The 20,393-nt window shown below is 45.9% G+C and overlaps 1 protein-coding gene across 6 annotated transcripts in view; it reads right to left on the bottom strand.

The window, feature by feature from the left end:
* Positions 1-20,393, bottom strand: part of SLC44A3 (solute carrier family 44 member 3) — a 119,171-nt gene that overhangs the window by 75,284 nt on the left and 23,494 nt on the right. For all 6 annotated transcript variants that reach the window (XR_014300069.1, XR_014300070.1, XR_014300071.1 and 3 more), the window contains exons 6-9: positions 14,265-14,425; positions 12,102-12,191; positions 10,729-10,853; positions 6,153-6,339 (exon numbers count right to left, since the gene is read on the bottom strand). Coding sequence is in view for 2 of the 6 variants with exons in the window: in XM_082688742.1 (XP_082544868.1) it covers positions 6,153-6,339; positions 10,729-10,853; positions 12,102-12,191; positions 14,265-14,425 (563 nt within the window). In the remaining 4 variants the exon portion in view is untranslated. The remainder of the gene's footprint in view (positions 1-6,152; positions 6,340-10,728; positions 10,854-12,101; positions 12,192-14,264; positions 14,426-20,393) is intronic.

Genomic DNA, 20,393 nt, shown 5'->3' with positions numbered 1-20,393 from the left:
CCGAACTTCCCTGAAGCAGTTTTGTTATGAAATTCAGTGATCCATCCTCAATCCCTTGGGTCTTATCTCGCTTAGCCTTAGCTTGACACACTGTAGGCCACTCCCAAATTCCTGAAGCCCTTCCCCCACACTCCAACACTGCATACTTTCTATCCTCCGGCCCACGGGCTGCTCCTGGTTAGCCTCATTTCTGTTTTCCTCCTCAGCTCCTGGATCTTTCACCGCTGAAGGTCCCTAAAGAACAGCCCTCGGGTTTCCACTCTTCTCCCTGCACTCATTCTACGCTCATGGTTTTAAAGACCATTTCTAAAATGCTCCCAAATTCCCAAATGTGGCTTTCTCGCTGGGACCTCTCCAGAAACTTCAGACTCAAACAGCTAACCGCCCACTTGACATCTCCAGCTGGCTGCCAGGAAGCTGTCTCAGTTAACACAATCAAGGCTGATATGATGTCTCCTAACATGCTCCTCTCAGAGTCTTGCCCGTCTTGCGGACGGCAGCCTCATTCTCCCATTCCTCAGTGTCATTTCTAAATCTCCTCCCTTCACACCCTCCGCTAATGTATCAGGAAACCCTTCAGAACAGCCAGGGAATCTGGTCTGTCCCACCTCGCCCCTTATTATGCCAGCACCATCTCTTCCCTGGATGACTGCTGTTACAATATAAAAGTCAGGTCATGGTACTATTCTGCTTAAAACTGGAATGACTTCCCACCTCAGATTGTTCCATAATGTTCCATAAATATTTACTGAATGAACAAATGAGTGAATGAATCAACCTTCCTTAATAAATCTAATAAAAAATATATCTCCGATATATTCTATATCCCTAATATATCTTACTATAGAGACCGGAGATGAGCTTTGGGATATCATCAATACAAACAGGGGGAAACTCATCATGAAGCTAGCCATACGTTCAGATATTAAAAACAAGCTTTAAAGCATTTCAAAAGAACAAGGTGATACTCATGTTCATATACATGGCAGTTTCTCAAGGAAGGCAGTCCAGCCAGTGGGGATAACTTCCCAAAGGAAGCAGGTCCAACTTGGAAGGGCTCAACCTTCTAGTACATTCTGTGCACTGTCCTCTTCCAGCAAGCTGGCTCAAGTGTCCTCCTGACATCCGTTCTTGCCTATGTCTCCCACTGGCTCAGCTTCTGCTCTGACAGCATGAAGATGAAGGGAAAAGAGAAGGAAATCTCACTGTCATTGAATCTGTAATTTACCAAGTTCTTTCTGAGTATACGTCTCATTTAATACAGAGCTGCTGTGAACTCACCTACTGATTCAGGATACACTCACTGAACTCATTGAGGGGCTGCACATTGGGGCAAAAGACCCAAAAGAAAAAGACATAGCCCCCGCCCTCAAGATGTCCATACTCCAGGGGGATGGAACACATGAGTCATTGCCTTGCATTATTGTTCTTTCTAGGACTCATCACCATCTGACACACAAATATTTACTTATTCCCTCTCTGCCCCCTCACTAGAAGCTCTGTACTGTATCTAGTTCCCAGGGTTGCAATGGAGAGCTGTTGTTGAAAGAATGAAGAGTATAAAAAATGCAAGGAAAATGAAGAAGCAATACTAGGTATGCCTGGCGAACTTACAGATAGATTTCTAAGAACTGCAATGCTCACAACCATTCTTGGAGAATGACTAGATTTTCAAGCAGTTTGGGGGTAGAGAGTGGGGTGCAGGTCGTGAAGAGATGCTTCCAGATGAAGGCATGGCAGGTGCAAAGGCACGAATGTCCCTGCAGACTGTTTTCCTTTGCACCCTCCCAAAGGGCCCATAAACTTCAAAAAAGCAGGGACTGTTTAAAATCTCTTTTGTGCAAGCTCCCTCTACCTGTTCCTAGGACAGGTCTGGGCTGCTAGGAGACTTTGTCTTCTAGATCTCTAGGAACTTAAAAAAGACAATTTTCTTTGAAACTGTGTTCTCAAATATACTAGGCAGGGCAGAGAGTAAAGCTGAAGCTCGGTACCAGATACTCTAGCCGACAGGCATTCCCAACATAAGGAACATATATAGGCCCTTATTTGCAAAGCAAAGCTCTGGCACCATCTCAACCTCCTCACATCCCTGTCAAGTTTTCATTGCCAAAATGGGAAAAGGGAAGCACAGAGGAACAAGGAAGGCCAGACCCAGCCGAGATCCTGGGTCCCTTGATTCCAGGCATGGCCCTTGGCCCTACTGCATCCCTGTGATGACCTTTCTAATTGCAGCACACCGGGAGGGGAAGTGACCCCCTCCACTAAGACGGGCTTCCTCCACTGTCAACTCTGGGGTTTCCGGACCACCCTAATGGTGTACTGAGCCCACGTGGGCTCCTTCCGACCTGCCACCTGCACCTGCTGGCTTCCCAAGGTTATGACAGTTTCACTTTTCCCCACTGGATTTTAATAGTCGTTGTCACATGGCTGGTGGCAGACAGTTTCTAATGGCTAATCAGTGTCACAGGTGCAGGGCCTTGATACGGTCTCCTGAAATGATTCCCAGATAAGCCAGAATTTGTTGACTACCTCAGAGACTGATTTAAACCCTCTAGAGAAATAGCTCATCAGGGCAAAAATCAACCAAGTTCACTTTTTCCTGAATTTTTATTTTCCTTTTTATACATTAAGATTTTAGTTTCTTTCTTCTTCTTCTTCTTTTTTTTTTTTTTAAGATTTTATTTATGCTTTTGACAGAGGGAGTGAGCACAAGAGGGGGAGCAGCAGTCAGAGGAAAGGGAAAAGCAGGCTCTCAGCTGAGCAGGGAGTCCAGGGCAGGGCTTGATCCCAGGACGCTGAGATCAAGACCTGAGCCGAAGGCAGATGCTTAACTGACTGAGCCACCCAGGTGCCCCAAAATACCAGTTCATTCAGCCACCTGACATGATAAAAAGCTCCCAACTATTATCCACTGAGGACACTCCCAACCCCTGCAGCCACACTGGGCACCAGCTGGACAACTGGAAGGTTCTATAATTCGCTGAGGGGATGTGAGGGGAGACAATCCCTCTGATCACCCACATCACCTGGCTTCTTTTCACAAGCTCAGACCGCAGCTCCCAGTCTCCCACAAGTGCAGCTGGGATGTCTCCTGAAGGTCAAAATGACATGACGCCAAGAAGCGACCTGCCCAGACCCAGAGCGGTGGCTCTGGCATGGAGTGAAAAGTTCTTTGGAAACAAAGGAGTTCTGTGCACCTGAGTTGGCCCACAGGTGAGTGGAAAGGAGAGTCAGGTGGCTGGAGGGAACAGCCAGTCTGGTATTTCGGATGCCCGAGCCAGGAAGGAGGGAAGGCCATAGCTCTCTGCGATACCTCCTCTCCTATAAAGTGGAAGGTCTGCTAGCACGCATGCCTACGTCAGGTCCCAGGCACCTGGTTTTCCTTCCTGCCCTTCTGTCCCTCACCCTCTGGCCTGGTTTCCTCCGTCCACTGACAGAGAATGGCTACACTTTAGTACCTGACCTCCCAGATGGCTGCAGAATGCTGTGCTATCTTTGGCCCCACAGAATCCCCTACCTGTCTTCCTGCCTCTCCTGCTTGCAGCTCTGTAGCAGATAATCTCGTGCCCTGGGGCCCCGGGCACAACTTGGGCCCAACGGGGAACTAAAGGGACACCCACTGGCCGCTCACCCCTGAGGCAGCCCTGGGATGTGTTCCTCCCCACCTGTACCCCCAACTCCCAGGACTGGCTCTCTCCTTGTTGTCCGTGATCAGGGCCTCTCCTGGGTTGGCTTGAGACCCCTAGTGAATCCCCCTTGGCTTCTTTCTGTTATCTTCTGATCTGGCAATTTCTAGTTCATCCTCTGAGAAGCCTTCCCTGACTCCCAAAGCAGAGTGGAGCCCCATTCCCATGCTCTAGGAGCTCCTCAAAATTCTCCTATCGTGACATTCATTAACCTTCACTAAGAGCACACATTTCATTGTCAGTCTGTCCTGCTGGACTCTTAAGTGCTATTAGGAGAGGACACCATTCCTCCCCAGTGCCTTGCCCAAGGCCTCGGCCCCACAGTGTTCCCCTAACATTTGTGAAGTAAAAGGCAAGAACAAATGAATGGGCCCTGCCCCAGAGTATGGTGGGTTAAGCACAGTCCTTCAGCCAGACTCACAGCCCACAAGGACGGGAGGGGCGGCTATGCCCCAGGGTCTAGAGGAGGATGGAAGGTCCATCCCTGGTCCTGAGTCATAACTTCCATTACTTCACCCTTTCTCTGGGGATTCTTCAGGGCAAGTGTTCCAATACCACCGTCCACCACCCTGTGCGCCATCCCCGCCGCCCGCTGCCACCCATCACTCCCAGCCTACCCTGGCTGTGACCTCCGGCCCTTTCCTGTTGTAACCACAGACCCCAAACACAACACTGTGCCCAGGCCACATCCGCCAGCCAGCTACTGTGGCCACAGCACTGCTCTGACTTGACAGACAACTGAGGAGGCCCCCTCTGTCTCCCAGACACGGGGGATGTGAGACGGTGGAGTACACACAGGCTCCACCCCAGGGTTCTGGAGCCAGAGAGAGCCTCGCACTTCCTCACGGGGTGACCTTCCACAGAGTGCGCACGCAGAGCCTCAATTCTCTTGCTTGGAACTTGAGCGTAACAAACACAGGATGAGGGGCACTACTATGCTTAAAGCAGAGAACATAAGAAAACTCCTGGCACGCAGCCTTGAATTGGGCACTGTTCAACAAATGCTTGTGCTCCCACACATCCCAAGGCCACTGCCCTCCTTACTGACTGCAACCGAGATGGCTTCAAGGGAGAAAATAGAGCTGTTCAGTGTTGTTCTAGCTGAGACTTCCAACTGTCCCACAACATCTGTTCTCGCTTTTTCTTGGCAGTAGAACCTCTAATTTTTTAACTGCTAATGAAACCCTCTCGCCGGTCCTCCCTCTCAGGAAGGTGCTTCTGTGTCATGAGGCCCTCGCTGGTCAGGTGGAGGTGAACGTGCTGTCATGACTTCTAGGAGGGCTGAGCGAGGGAGGGGACACTCATCCTCCTCCCTGCCACCTACCCAATGCCTGGTGTAGGATTTGGTTGGAGCCTGAGTGTCCATTTCAGCTACTGGATGGAAGCAAGTGGGAGAGGAGGTCAGCCACAAGGTGCTGAGATGAAGTCGAACACACGCACCCAGGCCCTCCATCTCTAGAGGACCATGCTGGCATGGGGCTCCTCCTTGGGGACTTCATTTATGTGAGAGAAATGACCTCATACTATATTTAAGCCACTGGTTGGTTGAGTCTTCTCTGACTCCCAGACACACCTCATCCTGACTGATTACAGTCCTGGTTCATCCAGGATAATTATTCTGAGTTCACTGTAAGTCTGCTGAGAACTTCTAGAGGACAGGAGAGAGTGCTCCCACAGTGTCTCTGGAGCTGGAAGTAGGGGCTATGCCTCCCAAGGAGCCTACTGATTGACCATCTTGAAGGGTCAGCTGACTCCAGAGAGAGGGAAGAGAATCTACCACACAGCAGTTGCTCTTACAGATCTGACCGGATGTAAACTTGGATAAAACAATAAGGAATCCTAGTAGCCTTGTTGACTTGCCATCTGCTGTGGTTCTTACCTGTCTGCGATGGTCTCAGAAAGCAACTTACTTTTTGGTACTCCCGTCAGGGTACTGATCGTCTGAGGTGAGAGAAGCTGGCAAACTGCCGTGGATAAAATCTGAATCCTTCTTTCTAGAGACTTTTGTTCATACTGTAGACTTTTTTTTTTTTAAAAGATTTTATCCATTTAGAGAGAGAGCACAAGTAGGCAGAGTGGCAGGGCAAGAGAAAGGGAGAAGCAGGCTCCCCATTAAGCAGGGAGCCCGATGTGGGGCTCAATCCCAGGATCCTGGGATCATGACCCGAGCCGAAGGCAGCCGCTTAACCAACTGAGCCACCCAGGGGCCCCATATTGTAGGTTTTCTGAAAGCTCTTTCAGTTCCCACTGAATTTATTCTCTCTTGAAACAAACCCAGTTTCTTGAAAGTCAGTGTAGAAGAGGAAAAGGATTTTCCTGCTTTCCTTCATGACAGAGCCCCTGGCACCATCACCATTGTCATCAGACACCTCTAGTTCCATGGTCCCTATAAAAACAGGCCAATGGCTCCAAAATACCGGGGTCTTCCGAGCCCAACTCCAAGGTGACGGAACCCAGAGCTCTTACCTGCGGTCCCCAGGCTCAGCAGCACAGCCATCCAGAAGACCCAGAAGGAAATGAGGATGGCAAAAGTCCATAGTGGTTGGAACAGCAGGAAAGGAGAGCTGCTGATGGCCTTATTTATGACTTGGAAAAGTTCAACTGTCAGTTTTATTCTCTTTCTGAGGACAAAAATCAAGCCGAGCAGAACTACCTGGTGAGAAAGGGGTTAGAATAAATGACTCAAAATAATGAAGAACTGAGAAGAACTTCAAGTAGACCTGCATATTTCACTGATATCTCAGCAAACAGCTCTTTAGCTACTCACTATTCTTATTATAATTGAACAGAAAAATGCTCAAATCCTAATTCAGCATCTACTATGTGCTAGTCGCTATGAGAGATCCTGCAGTTCTAACAGTGAACAGCCCAGGCCCTAAGGGAACTTGAGATTTGGTCAGAGAGCAAGAGAAAATGCACATAAGGTCCTCTAGGATCAGAGAACCCTCTTCTGTCCCTCATCTCCTCCCCACAATACCCAAGAGACCCAGAGAATGCTCAAGGACTGCAAAAGGCAAGGAATGCAAGTATAAGGGGAAAGGGCAGTGATTATGTCTCCAAGCAACCCTCTGTGCCTTCTCTCTTGGTTTTAGTTTCCCTCCATGTAAATTTCGTATTAAATTCATCCCCACATCCCAGTCCAACCACGGGCCATCTCCCCTTCACAGGCAAGCTTCTGCATAGACTAGTCTCCCCCTGCCATCCACACTTTCACACCCTAACCCAGAGTACAGCATGCAAGTCTCTGTCCATTCCTCTTTTCTTAAAACTTTCTTCTCCCTTCACTTCTGTGATTGCTTTCTTCTGGCTCTTCTACTTCTTCAGTTGTTGTTTCTCAGAGGCTGAGAACCTTCATTTCCAACAAGAACCCCCAGCCTTGGGGTGCTTCAGTGGCTCAGTTGGTTAAACATCTGCCTTTGACTCAGGTCATGGTCTCAGGGTCCTGAGATGGAGCCCTGCATCAGGCTCCCAGCTCAACAGGGAGTCTGCTTCTCCCTTTCCTTTTGACCCCACCCCCACCCCCCATCCTCTGGCTCATGCTCTCTCCCTCTCAAATAAATTAAAAAAAACAAAAACAAAAATTTAGAAGAAGAAGAACCTCTGGCCTCACCCCTCTCTGGGTGCTAGGTGAGTAAGCATCAGTTCCCGGCCAGGCCGTGAATATCCTACAATGTCTCAAATTCAACTTGTCCTGAGCCAAATTCATTATCTTCACACAAAAATCTCCTTTCTTCTAGATTCCCGATTTCAGTGGCCATAATTTTCCTGGACTCTCCAAGAATAGATAAGTTTCCTCTATTGTGTGTTTCCATATTATCCCAAACTTACCCCAAGTGTAGCACTCAGCATTTTCTACTGCAAATGTTTACTTGTCTCAATTTCCCATTAGGTTAAGCTCCCCAAGAGCAGAGCCCTCCCTGGTGCCCAGCACAATCCCAGTTACCTGTGTTCAGTTTCCTAGATCTCTCAGTCTGTGATCCACAGTTGATCACAGTTCAAGTCCTATCCTCAACCATCTGTGCCCTAATAACTGCCTCATTGGCCTCTGTTTTAATCCCCTTGGCTCCAGCCCCTACCCTCTTCCCTCCTCTAACCTACAGCTAAAGCGATCTCTGAAAGGGTAGAGTCAATGATGTCGTTTCCCAGCTCAAAACCCCTCAACAGTTATCCGTGCTTCTGGGTCAAGATCAAAGTCATCATCATCCCAGATCAGGACCTTCCTGGCGTGGCCACTCCCTGTATCTGCCTCTTGGGCTTCTGCCAAGAGAACCTCCCACGGGTCTTTCTTGTGTCCATGTGACCCCATGTGTGCCATTCCTAGCCCAAAATACCCTTTCTCTGCCAGTTGGCCTGAGGCATTCCTAACCCGAAGGATCTCACAGTCCATGGAGGAAAGTTGAAGGAAGGCGGATAAACTAAAACAGCTCCCAGAACTGGGAGCAGGGCCTCCTGCCCCAGCTGAACATGTCCAGTCACTCCAAGTCGTAAAGGCGAAGTAGGCATTTCCAACTCTGCATTTTTGAAGGCTACTACTATCAACAAGAAAGAGGGACCTTTCCTTGGTTTTACTTAAAATTTTCATGAAGCAAAATGATACGATCTCTAGGTAAATAATCTTGGCTTCTAGCTCCCACGTGGGAAGCGGACACATGTATATTTAAATGCATGTGTGTTTTACAAGTTATATGCATGCATACAACAATCCTTTCACATGCTTAAGGATACTGCAAGGATGTTCTTTAGAAGTGTAGAGTCAATGCTAACCTGACCTTCTCCCCAGTCTCTGCAGGGATCAGCATTACCTAATGGGGATGGTGCTGGGCAGCAGGCCTGAGGCACCTGGGGGGTCATGTCTTGACTTCACTATTCTGAGCTTGAAGCCTCTGGGAGCTGCCTTTCAGCCTGTGCTCCTAAGCTGATGCCCTGACATGTGTGTTTAATGCCATTCACCCTCTTTTCTCCATCACCACTAGTGCTTTCTGTGAAACAATATAGATAATGGGTAAGAAAGGTAGAGTGAGGAAGAAGAGGGGCAGCGGCTAACTCCTCTTTCTCTTGGTACACTAGGCCTGGGGACAGGAAGTGGTCCCTGACTAGAGGACATAATATGATGTTCCCTGTCCTCCTTCTCTCACCTTGTGGCGGGGTCCTGTGGGAGCCAAGCCAGGCTGGCAGGGGAAGCAGCAGGTGAAGAGTGCTTTTCTCAGGTGGGGTTATCCCCTTGCCCTATAGCCAGCCCCACTTTCCCAGCCCCAGGTCTCCAGGCAGGAACATTGCGGGTGGCTCTCTATAGGAATGCTGAGCTTCTGTGGCAGATGCTCCCTAGGGAGGAGGGAAGTCCATGGAACCTTGCAGGAATATTCCCATTTGACAGAGGAGGAGACCCAGGCCTATGGCCAAGCCATTCTGTGAGGTGACACAGTGGGTAGTGGGTCATGGGTCTGAACACCCACCTGATACCGCGAAGGCTAGAGTCTTTTCCCAGGCATCATGTCATGCTGTTGCTTGCTTGCTAATTCATCTCATCAGGGGGCAGGTAACTTGCTAACTGTTGCCTAGTGCAGGACCCAGTGCATGAGAGCGCCTCGGGAAATGGCAATGGACAATCTAGAGCTCTTGTGAGGACTTGCCCAGCCCGTGAGCAGCCTTGGCAGGAACTCAGTAAGCAGCAGGGACAAAGGTACTATGTGAATGGTCTGGGAGCTGTGCTTTGCTTCTCCCCTCTGTCCCAGCCCCTGAAAAGTCCTCACAGACACAGTGAGAACAGCCTCTCTGCCTTCACAGCCTTCCTTCTCGTTCACCTCACGCTCAGTGAAGAGAGGCCACCCCTGACTCTGGAGTCCGGGTGGCCATTAAATTCAGTGTGTGGAGACAAAGCAAACCTGTGGAGGGCAAAGGGAGAGGGCAGGCTCTCCCCCTCACCCACTCCCCCTGCCCAACAGCTCCAGCCTTGGCCTGGGGTCCAGGGGGTCATTTCTCCTCCAGCTTCCTTCAAAGGCCCTGCAGCAGCTATGGGCCTAGTCCCCTCCCTGGGGAAGGACAAACTAGGAACTTTCCTTAGTCAGACGCTTGCTCCCTGAGATGCATTCCACGTGAAGAACACAAACCAGAAACCTCACTAGAAAGGAGAAAATGCAGAGACTACCGACCATGGGAGCCGAAGGCTCTCCTTAGCAGAGAACTGGGTCGCTGAGTGAGTCTGCGCCTGCCGAAGAATTAAAGGGCTGTGGAAACCTTAGCTGTTGCCCATCCACAAATGGTGAGTAGGCAACATGCCAGCAAGGGCCGTGAGGATGGCTGTGGTAGCCGAAAATCAGCCCAGCCCCCCTCCAGGGTCTTGCAATTCTAGCACGTTTAATGCCCGCCCCCCCCCCCCCCCGCCCGGAGAGTGACCTGAATGATTTTCTAAGCTCTCTCCTCTCTGACCACCGGTATCTGCTGCCTCAACATTCTGTTTGCTGGTTTCCAACTAGGGCATTCACAGGGGAGGCGGGTTGTCTGAACACCAAAATCACCCAGTGGCCAGCGGGTGTGGAAATAAAGGGCTCTCTGTGTTCAAGGGCAGTGGGAGCCGCCACACCCTGGAGGGGGCAGAGCACCCACAGGCTGGAAGGGGGAGGCTCCTCACAAACAGGAAACAGGAACTGTCCTAAGTCTGTCCCTCCCAACCCCTCCAGGGGCCACCTTACTGCCACTTGGGGGCAAAAATGGTTCTACTGTGCTCAAGGAAAATGAATTAGCACAAGTAACACTTTAGCCTCTGAGAACGGTCAGAAATGACTTGGGAAGAAGGTAAGACCTTTTTTTCTGTATTTTTTTTTTTTTTTTTTGGAAGGTTTTGATTTAGTCCTATGAGAGTATTGCAAATAAAAAAGACAATGCTCTAAACATGTACGTACTTTCACTATACTATTATATATGCACACTCTGAGGTTAAAAAAAACAACACCCAAATTCTAGTTGTTCTTGGTTACAATCTAATTATTTGGATCTCAGAGTTCTAGCAGGCTACTTGTTCTCCTGCTGGAAGGGCATTTCTTACCATGATTACTGAAGATACAAGAGCAAACCCCAGCAAACACTTCATATTTTCCCTTTCTGTGTCCAGTTCTATGCTGAGGTCATGGGTATAGTCGTAATACAGCCACCATAAGACACCGCAGACAACTAGAAAGCAAAACACCAGGGCAACTCAGCAAACCCATGTGGGTAACCGGCCTCCCCCCACCCCCCCACCCGCCCCCAGCATGAGGACCACACATGGGGTAGCCTGGCTCGGGCATTGGGTACCACAGGCCCTGGGCTTTATGTGTGACAACTGACCCTCTAGAGGAGCTGGCCAGGGTAACCCCCCAAGGACCCCCCTCTTCCCCACTGGCCCAGAGTGGCTGCCTGTCTTTGGGAGGCACAGGGCGGGGATTCCAAACACAGGTGCATCCTGCCAGCCCAGCCTGCAGACCGGGTATGGGTGTGAGCAGAGCGGAAATTGCATGGGCAGAGCAGAGAGGGGGACAGGGTTAAAGTCCAAAGTCTAAACTGCCTGATGAGCTCCCCTGGTGCTGACCCCCGTGGGAACCACCATGTCAGTGTGGCACTCCAAGTCTGGGTGGATAGCCTGACCTTGCACATGCCCTCCGTTTAAGCACTACCTGCCACCTACAACACCCCTACAGTGACTAGAGGAAGGTCATATTGGTCTTTACTTGTCCCAGGTGGGAAAGGATCCATCATGGGCTGCTGTGACTGTCTTCCAGCAAGGCGCACCGTGCACCTGTGAGCTGTAGGGCTCTAAGCAACTGAGGGCAGAGCTGATAATTCAGGGGACTGAAACCCTACAGTCATACCAATTACTAAAAGTTCCAGTATCTCATGCCAGTTGGTAAACAGCTGCCGCCTTGAACTTCCTGCATTCCCCTACCTCTCAGACGCCCTTTCCTGACAACCCCTAGATGGACCCACATTCTGGCAACAAAAGGGGAACCAGCAGGTACAGCTGAGGATTCAGCTCAGGGCCTGAATCTTTTTAGACTGTGGGAGCTTCCGCATGGGGACCTACACATTAATGGCTGATGGGAAAGTTCAGAAGACATTCTGGAAAAGCAGGCATTCTTTCCAACAAGCCTTGGAGTCATCTGCTAATGGTATGGCTGCCAGGATTTCTGGACTGGCAGGCCCATCTCTATGACAGCAGAGAGCAGCAGAGACCACAGACCGGTCTCAACTTGGCTATTATCTGCGTGACACAAGCAAGTCCCTTTTCTCTGGTTTTGAGCTTTCTCGTATGTAAGATGGCAGGCTTGGATAAGAGATTTTCTCAAACCAATATAGCTCAGGAATGTCAACTTTTAAGTTTCATGCTTAATGGAAAGGCTTTTCATTTAATACAAAAGAAATCCATCAAGAAGAAATACTTACACAACAGTCCCACGATAATCAGTGCTATGAAAATGTGAACCAGAAGGGTGGTGATGAATCGGAAGGTGACCATCATGGCTAAAGACAAGGCTGAAAAATCAAGCAGAACCTATAAACCCCAACAGCAATCAGGGTGTGAAGGTGATGATGGGAGGGCTATTAGGACTCCCAGAAGATGGCAGGCTGAGGTATTCCTTCAATGTCTAAGTATCTTAGACATCTACTAAACGAAAATAACAAGACACACTCAGGGTGTCTGAAGCATACACAAGTTCCATCTGCTACAATAAGCCAGTTTCTGAAGCCCTAGCATTTTTCTTGAATTAAAAAAAATTTTTTTAAATTTGCTAATTAGGCCTTATTCCCAAATATCCAAAATGCTTTTTTAAAAAAGAATTTATGTATTTATTTGAGAGAGCAAGAGAGAGGACATGACCAGAGGGTATGAGGGAGAGGGAGAAGGACAAACAGACTCCCTGCTGAGCACGGAGCCCAATTTCAGATAATGACCTGCACCTAAGTCAGATGCTTAATTGACTGAGCCACCCAGGTGTCCCCCCCAAAATGTTTTTTTTTTCAAATTCCAAATAAACCATTAAAAAAGTTTTTTTTAATCATACTTAACTCTTTTGACTTTTTATTGGGCTTATGTAAAGTTTCAACTTAAATGTTCCCAGGTATTCTTATTAAATATGAAAAATTAATGCCTTTAGAAATGAAAAATTTAAGGTTCTAATATTTTGGTAAGCTGTCTATGTAAAAAATCTGCATATTATTGTCCAGTACATGGGATTTTAAGCTTATGAGTTTATGTTAAGCATTTCAGTGAATTTATGTATACTGCTTTTTCTCTAAACAAGAAATCAGGATTACTTATAGATATTTTGGTGTAGTGGTTGAGAACATAGGTTTGGGGATCAGAACACATCTGGGTAAAGTCTCAGCTCTGCCACCCACTCTAGTCACCACATGACTTTGGCCAAGTCGTTTAACCTCACTAAACCTCAGTTTCCCCTCCTACTCGTGGTGACAGGATTCTAATGAAGTTTTTTTTTTTTCCCCAAAGATTTTACTTATTTATTTGACAGACAGAGATCACAAGTAGGCAGAGAGGCAGGCAGAGAGAATGAGGGTAAGCAGGCTCCCTGTTGAGCAGAGAGCCCCATGTGGGGCTTGATTCCAGGACCCTGGGATCATGACCTGAGCGGAATGCAGAGGCTTTAACTCACTGAGCCACCCAGGTGCCCCTCTGATGAAGTTTTATTAAGTTAAGAGTAAGCACAAGGCCTGGCACATTTGGGTCATTAAGGAATCGGGAAGTTACATAATGGTGACAAGTTAGGCATCCCCAAGCATTCAGGAATTAGTACTTTGGTAATGAAATTATGGAAAACTCAATTTGTAAACTGGCAAAATCACAGCTGACCAAAGAATTTCTTTCAACCTAAAGGTTGGGGAGCAGCCACTGGAAAAGGGGGTAGATAGCAGGCCATTAGTACTGGCCACAACAGTGGAATGTGTTCATCTGTTCAAAGACAAAATTGACTCTTAAAGGGGTTCATCAAGTTGGAAGACAGTAAACAGGAAGTTAAGGGGTCAGGAGTGGGGGTAGCTGCTTCCAGAAATGTCCGTAAGAGGCATGTCCTGGCTTGAGGCCTTGACCAGACTGCAACCCTAAGCAGGCAGTTGGCTAGATCAGGCCCTCGCTATCTGATGCTATTTAACATGGATCCACGTGCCTCCTTCCCTTGCTCACCAAGCAGCCTTCTGACCTGGCTTGCTTATGGGGAGTGGGCATTCTGGCCAGAAGACATGCATCTCTGGTTCCCCTGACAGTTGTAATTTTCATGGCCAATTCGAAAACTTGCAAAAAATCTGCTTTGTACACCATTTTACACAGGACCAGGCTCTGGAACATGGCAGCTGTATTACAGCAAACCCACGTTCAGTGAGGCCTCTTGGCAGAAAGCCAGCTAGCGTTCCCCTAATTCTATTTTCCCCTCTCCCACCTGTTCCCTCTCCCACCTAAAACACTGAAAACATTTATGAAGAAAATATGTGAAGTTTTATCTTTAAGTCAAGAGGCTAATTTTCACTGTATAACATCTGTAAGTGATAGAAACTTCAGCACAGTCACTGTAAGAAAATTAATGGGAAAATTACCTAATGCAAAGATACACAGGCCGAGAATTGTGTCTCTTCCTGACATTATTCCACTCAGAATTCGATGGAGGATGTCGACATCATTTATCAAAACAGATGCAAACAAGGAGTAGCACTCAGGTGTTTGAGGGACGCATCGGTTAAACAAGGGGAAAGACTTGCTAGAAAGGAAAGAACAAATGACAGAGATGTTTATTTAATTACTTGACTTAAAAAACCCATGTTTATTTAAAATTCCCAACAGCCAAGAGAACAGAAGATCTGCAGCAATAAAAAGAAGTTTAGCAACCTGTTTGCAAGGTACACTTTAGAAAGCCGGGCGACTGTGCTCTGCTCCAGTAATCAGCTGATGCTCTGGGCGGGGAACGATGATGGGAACCCAGAGAAACCAGAAATCTACAGTTGGAGGGTGACATCTGATTCTCCTATGGCCTTCTGAGACACACAAACTACCAACGCCCACATAAGAGCTGCATGTCTTCTTTTTTTTTTTTTTAGTTCCTCTCTGATTTATTCAGGACACATTGCAGCTCTCAAAAAACTTAACATATATTTTGGGGGAAAAAAAACAATTTTTACCTCAAAGATAAAAAAATGATGACACATATGACTGTCTCTAGAATATTTCATGGAAATGTGTAAATTTGTAAAAATAATGTATTTCTATGACTTTATTAATATCCATATATTTTTGTTTTCCTATGTAAATTTAGTTAGTATCAACATCAGAAATTACACTTTTTAAGTATGCATGTCTTTAAGAAACTGTTAGACACAGGGCTGGTTTAATCGGATGCTTTGTCAACGAAATGCCCTGCTTTATTCTGTCCCCTTTAAGGAGGCGAATAAAGGCTTGCTCCAAACAGAACGGGTACTTGGGAGTGAGGACTGTGTGGAGAAAGCTGTGGTTGACAGCTAGCTTGGGCATATTAAAAAGCTGACCTTCCGGGGGCCTCCTCCTGAAATATAAAAATGCTCAGGGATGTCCATTCTAACGACTCTTCAAGAGGCCACAAGCACCTTCACAGGGTCCTTTCTTTCCCTCTTTGGGTCCCAATAGCAGAAATAATCCCAACCCATGAAGTGCCAAATTATTCAACAAACTGCCAAAAACCAAGTGATTTTTTGAAATGTGTGAAGGTGAAACATCGGAGAACCCAAATGCAAATGGTATTAGATGGTCATGAAGAAACAAATGGCTCCTGAACTTTGAATGGTCACAACGTAGAACCCATGGAAGAATCTTTCTTAGGAAGTCACCACATTACAGAAATATCCCCTGAGTCACTGAACAGTGATCCCAGAGGAGGGAAATACAAATAAGCAGCTTTTCCCTAATTAAAAAATTTGAAGGCGTAATACATTCACATGGCTCAAATTCCGAAAGGTACAACAGAATAAATGGAGAGAAATGGCCATTTTTTTCTCTTAGAGGAAAAACAGATTTCTTTGTAGGCATGTCATTTGGTTTCTAGCATATCATTCTATTTTTTCTCCATTTTATTTAAGATTTACTTATTTTAGAGAGAGAGCACCCACGTCTGAGCAGGGGCAGGGAAGGGTGGGGAAGGGGGAAAGAGAGATAAAGAGAGAGGGAGAGAATCCTCTCAGCAGAGAGCCCAGCACAGGGCTTGATACCAGGGCTTCATGACCTGAGCTGAAATCAACAGCTGGTTGCTTAACTGACTGGGCCACCCAGGATCTCCCTTTTTTTTTTTTTTTTAAAGTAAACTCTACCCCCAACATGGGGCTCAAACTCACAGCCCTGAGATCAAGAGTTGCATGCTCTATTGACTAAGCCAGCCAGGTGCCCCTCTACATAACATTCTAGAGACTTTTTAAAACATATGTAATAGGAAATTTAAATGGAAGTTCACAGCTGAAGCTCAAAGACAGTAGAAATTACACTCCAAAATGAGATGTTAGACCTCACCATGCAGGCTCCCCCCGCATAAAAAAAAGGTTGGAAAACTTGCTCTTCTTAATTTTTTTTAAAAAAGATTTTATTTATTTACTTGAAAGAGAGAGACAGCAGGGTGAGAGGGAGAAGCAGACTCCCTGCTGAGCAGGGAGCCCGATGCAGTACTCGATCTCAGGACTCCAGGATCATTACCTGAGCTGAAGGCAGTCGCTTTACCAACTGAGCCACCCAGGTGCCCAGGAAACTGATTATTCTTAAACCCCTCACCCACCCTCAATCCCAAAAGGATTGGGAGTTGGAGATTAGAAGAACATTTTAGAAAATAAACTTCTAATTTTGGAGAAATTTTCGAGTTACAGAAAACTTGCAAAGATGCTATGGAGAGTTCCTGTGTACACATTCCCCTAACATCGTACATAACTACAGTACATTTGTGAAAATTAAGAAATGAGCCTTGGTACTATACTATTAACTAAAATATAGTCTTAACTTGGATTTTACCACTTTTCACTAATGTCCTTTTTTTTTTTTTTTCTCTTCCAGAATCCAGGATGTCATGGTGCATTTAGATCTTACGTCTCCTTTGGTCCATGACAATTTCTTAGGTTTTCTTTGTTTCCCATGATCTTGACACTTTTGAAGATTCATGATCAGGTATTCAGTAAATTGTTCCTCATATTTTCTCATAATTAGACTGCAGTTATGGATTTGGGGAGGAACACCACAGAGGTGAAGTGCTCTTTCCATACAACCATATTAGGGAACATGATAGCAACATGACATCACAGTGAAGTTAACCTTGATCCCTTGGCTCAGGTGGCTGGTATCTGTCAGGTTTCTCCACTGTCCTGTCACTATGTTTCTAGATTCTTTGGGAGTGAGTCACTAGGCCCAGCCCACTCTCAAAGGGAGGGAAATTAAGTGGGAAGTATCCACGTACATTATTTGGGACTCCTCTATAAAGATTTATCCCCATGCCCTCCCCCACCCCCATCTGTTTATTCAATTGTGGATATTTACTTTATTCTTTAGGTTTTAATCTATTATGATCGTTATTCTTTTGCTCAAATCATTCCAGCTCTGGCCACTAGAAGGTCTTTCAGCCTGGCCCTGGGTAATTTTGACATGCCCCACCTGTTTTCATTTCCTTAAGTACATCCTCATTTTCAGGTTCTGCAGGATTATGCCACCCTTATGGTTGTATTTTCCTTATCCAAGCCCTAAAATCAGTCATTTCTCCAAGGAGCCCTTGGAAAATGGTATTTAGATACTAATATCTGGGTACTAGGTATGCTCGTTCTACTGGGGTGTCACTGATCCTAGGTCCTCTTATAATCAACCCGAGTATGTACTTTCACAATGCTAACTAGCAACCCCATGAGAAATGAACTTACCAAATAGAGCATGGCGCTTACGTAGTTATTTTTGTCTTTAGTTCACAGTATTTAGTCACAAAGCTGTTTTCCAAACTTACTTAGGTCAGCTCCTTTTCTCTCTTTCCTCTTCAGCCGAGCTTATGTTGTACGTTTATATTGTTAAATTCATCTGTCATAGTCTACATTCTTGATACCTTGGTTTTATTTTTTATTTGGATACACAGTAAAGCTGACTCTGTACAGGTGTTGATAGTACATGAATCATGTAAAAGAGCAATTCTAAAGAGTTTTTCATTTGTTTGCTTTGTTTTTGTTTTTTGAGAGAGAGAATGTTCATGTGAATCCATTCCTGTCCCCAAGGGAAAGAGGGTTAGAGATACCATTCCTAAGTCAGATGAGAAGGATTTCCTAGAAAACTCAGAGGGATCAGATGACCCCAGAGATTAAGGTCTGAGCCTTAATCTGAGAAGTGGAGAGTAGTGTGCTTGGTGTCCAAGACAGTTACATGGAAAACTGTGGAGCCGTTAGCAGAAAGAAGTTGAAGTGGCTGCTTACTGTCCCAGGACCAGGAAGACTTAGCAAATGACCAGCCAGGGCAGAGATGCATTTGATTATGTGGGAACACTGCAGCTGAGACAGCCAGAGTGATGGGAAGTCTCCAAAAAACCCAGAACATGTTCTATTATCGGTCCAATAAAAATGCTCCTGTTCCTTCTCAGGCCTCTTCACTTTTGCTGTACCAACCCCGAGTCAGAGGCCTGTTTTAGCAGGTTGTGAGAGGAAGAGGTGAGGAGGAGGAGAGAGAGGACTGCAGCCCCCTTCCCTGACCAAAGCCTTCCCGTCTGCTCCTGGCCCAAGCTCCAGGAGGGAGAAGTTTCAACTGTCAGTCAAGTCTGAAGTCTATCATATTGCGCGGAACATTTTAATTACTGAATGGAAAGTATCTATTACCATTTAAAGTGACTAAGTAATTATTACTTAAAAGTAACCAGAGCAGTCCTGGGAACTGGGTTTTCAGTCAGGGACAAAGAAAAAACTAGCCCCACTGAATAAGCTTAAAAAGACAGAAAGAAAGTAGAAACAGAGAAACAGAAATTAGGAAAACAATGTCATTTATAACTCCACTGAAGAGAATAAAATACCTAGACATTAACTTAACCAAGGAGGTGAAAGACCTAATCTTTGAAAACTATAAAACATGGATGAAAGAAATTGAAACAACACAAATGAGAAGATATTCCATGCTCACAGACTGGAAAAATTAATATTGTCAAAATGTCCATACTACCCAAAGCAATCTATAGATTCAGTGCAATCCCTATAAAAATACCAATAGCATTTTTCATAGAACGAGAACAAATAATCTTCAAATGTGTACAGAATCACAAAAGACCCTGAATAGCCAAAGCGATCTTGAGAAAGAAGAACAAAGCTGGAGGTATCACAATCCTAGACTTCAAGACAGACTACAAATGTGTAGTAATCCAAACAGTATGATACTGGCACAAAAATAGACACATAGATCAAGAGAACAGAGCAGAAATAAATAAATAAATCCAACGTTTATGGTTAGTTAATCTACGACAAAAGAGGGAAGAATATAAAACAGAGAAAAAGACAATCTCTCAATAAATGGTGCTTGGAAAACTGAAGTCCTATGTAAAAGAATGAAACTGGATCACTTTCTAACACCGCACACAAAAATAAACTCAAAATGGATTAAAGACCTAAAGGTGAAAAACAAAACCATAAAACTGCTGAAAGAAAACATAGGCAAAAATTTCTCTGACATTGGTCTTAGCGACATCTTTCTAGCTGTATCTCCTCAGGTAAGGGAAGCAAAAGCATACCTCAACTATTGAGACTATACCAAAATGAAAAGCTTCTGCACAGTGAAGGAAACCATCAACAACAACAACAAAAGGCAATTTACCGAATGGGAGAAGGTATTTGCAAATAATATATGATAGAAGGGTAGTATCTAAAATAGATAAAGAACTTATTCAACACCAAAAAATCCCAAACAATCCAATTAAAACACAGGCAGAAGACCTGCACAGGGAGTTTTCCAAAGAAGACATACAGATGACACAAGATACACTAAAAGATGCTCGACATCACTAATCATCAAGGAAATGCAAACCAAAATCACCGTGAAATGTTACCTTACCCATCAGAATGGCTAGAATCAAAAGACAAGAAATAAAACATTGGTGAGGACATGGAGAGAAAGGAACCCTTGTGCACTGTTGCTGGGAATGTAAACAGGTGCAGCCACTATTGGAAACAGTATAAAGGTTCCTCACAAAATTAAAAATAAAATTCCCATATTAGGGGCGCCTGGGAGGCTCAGTGGGTTAAGCCTCTGCCTTCAGCTCAGGTCATGATCTCAGGGTCCTGGGATCGAGCCTCGCATTGGGCTCTCTGCTCAGAGGGGAGCCTGCTTCTCCCTCTCTCTCTTTCTGCCTGCCTCTCTGCCTACTTGTGATCTCTCTCTCTCTCTCTCTCTCTGTCAAATAAATAAATAAAATCTTAAAAAAAAATTCCCATATTACCCAGTAATTCCACTACTGGGTGTTTACCAACCCCCCCCTCCCCTGGCCAGAAACAAAAATGCTAATGTACATATATGACCCTAGGGTTTTGCAGCATTACAAAAGCCGAGATATGGAGGCAACCTGTGTCCATCAATGAATGGATGAAGAAGAGGTGGTGTATTTAAACAATGGAGTATTACTCAGCAATAAAAGGAATGGCATCTTGCTATCTGTGAGAACATGGATGGACCTGAAGGTTATTATGCTAAATGAAATAAGTTAGTGAGAGAAAGAC

The sequence above is a fragment of the Mustela nivalis genome, assembly GCF_964662115.1.
Source record: "Mustela nivalis genome assembly, chromosome: 10".
In the NCBI taxonomy this organism is placed as follows: Eukaryota; Metazoa; Chordata; class Mammalia; order Carnivora; family Mustelidae; genus Mustela; species Mustela nivalis.
This window is presented reverse-complemented; position numbering and strand designations above follow the sequence as displayed.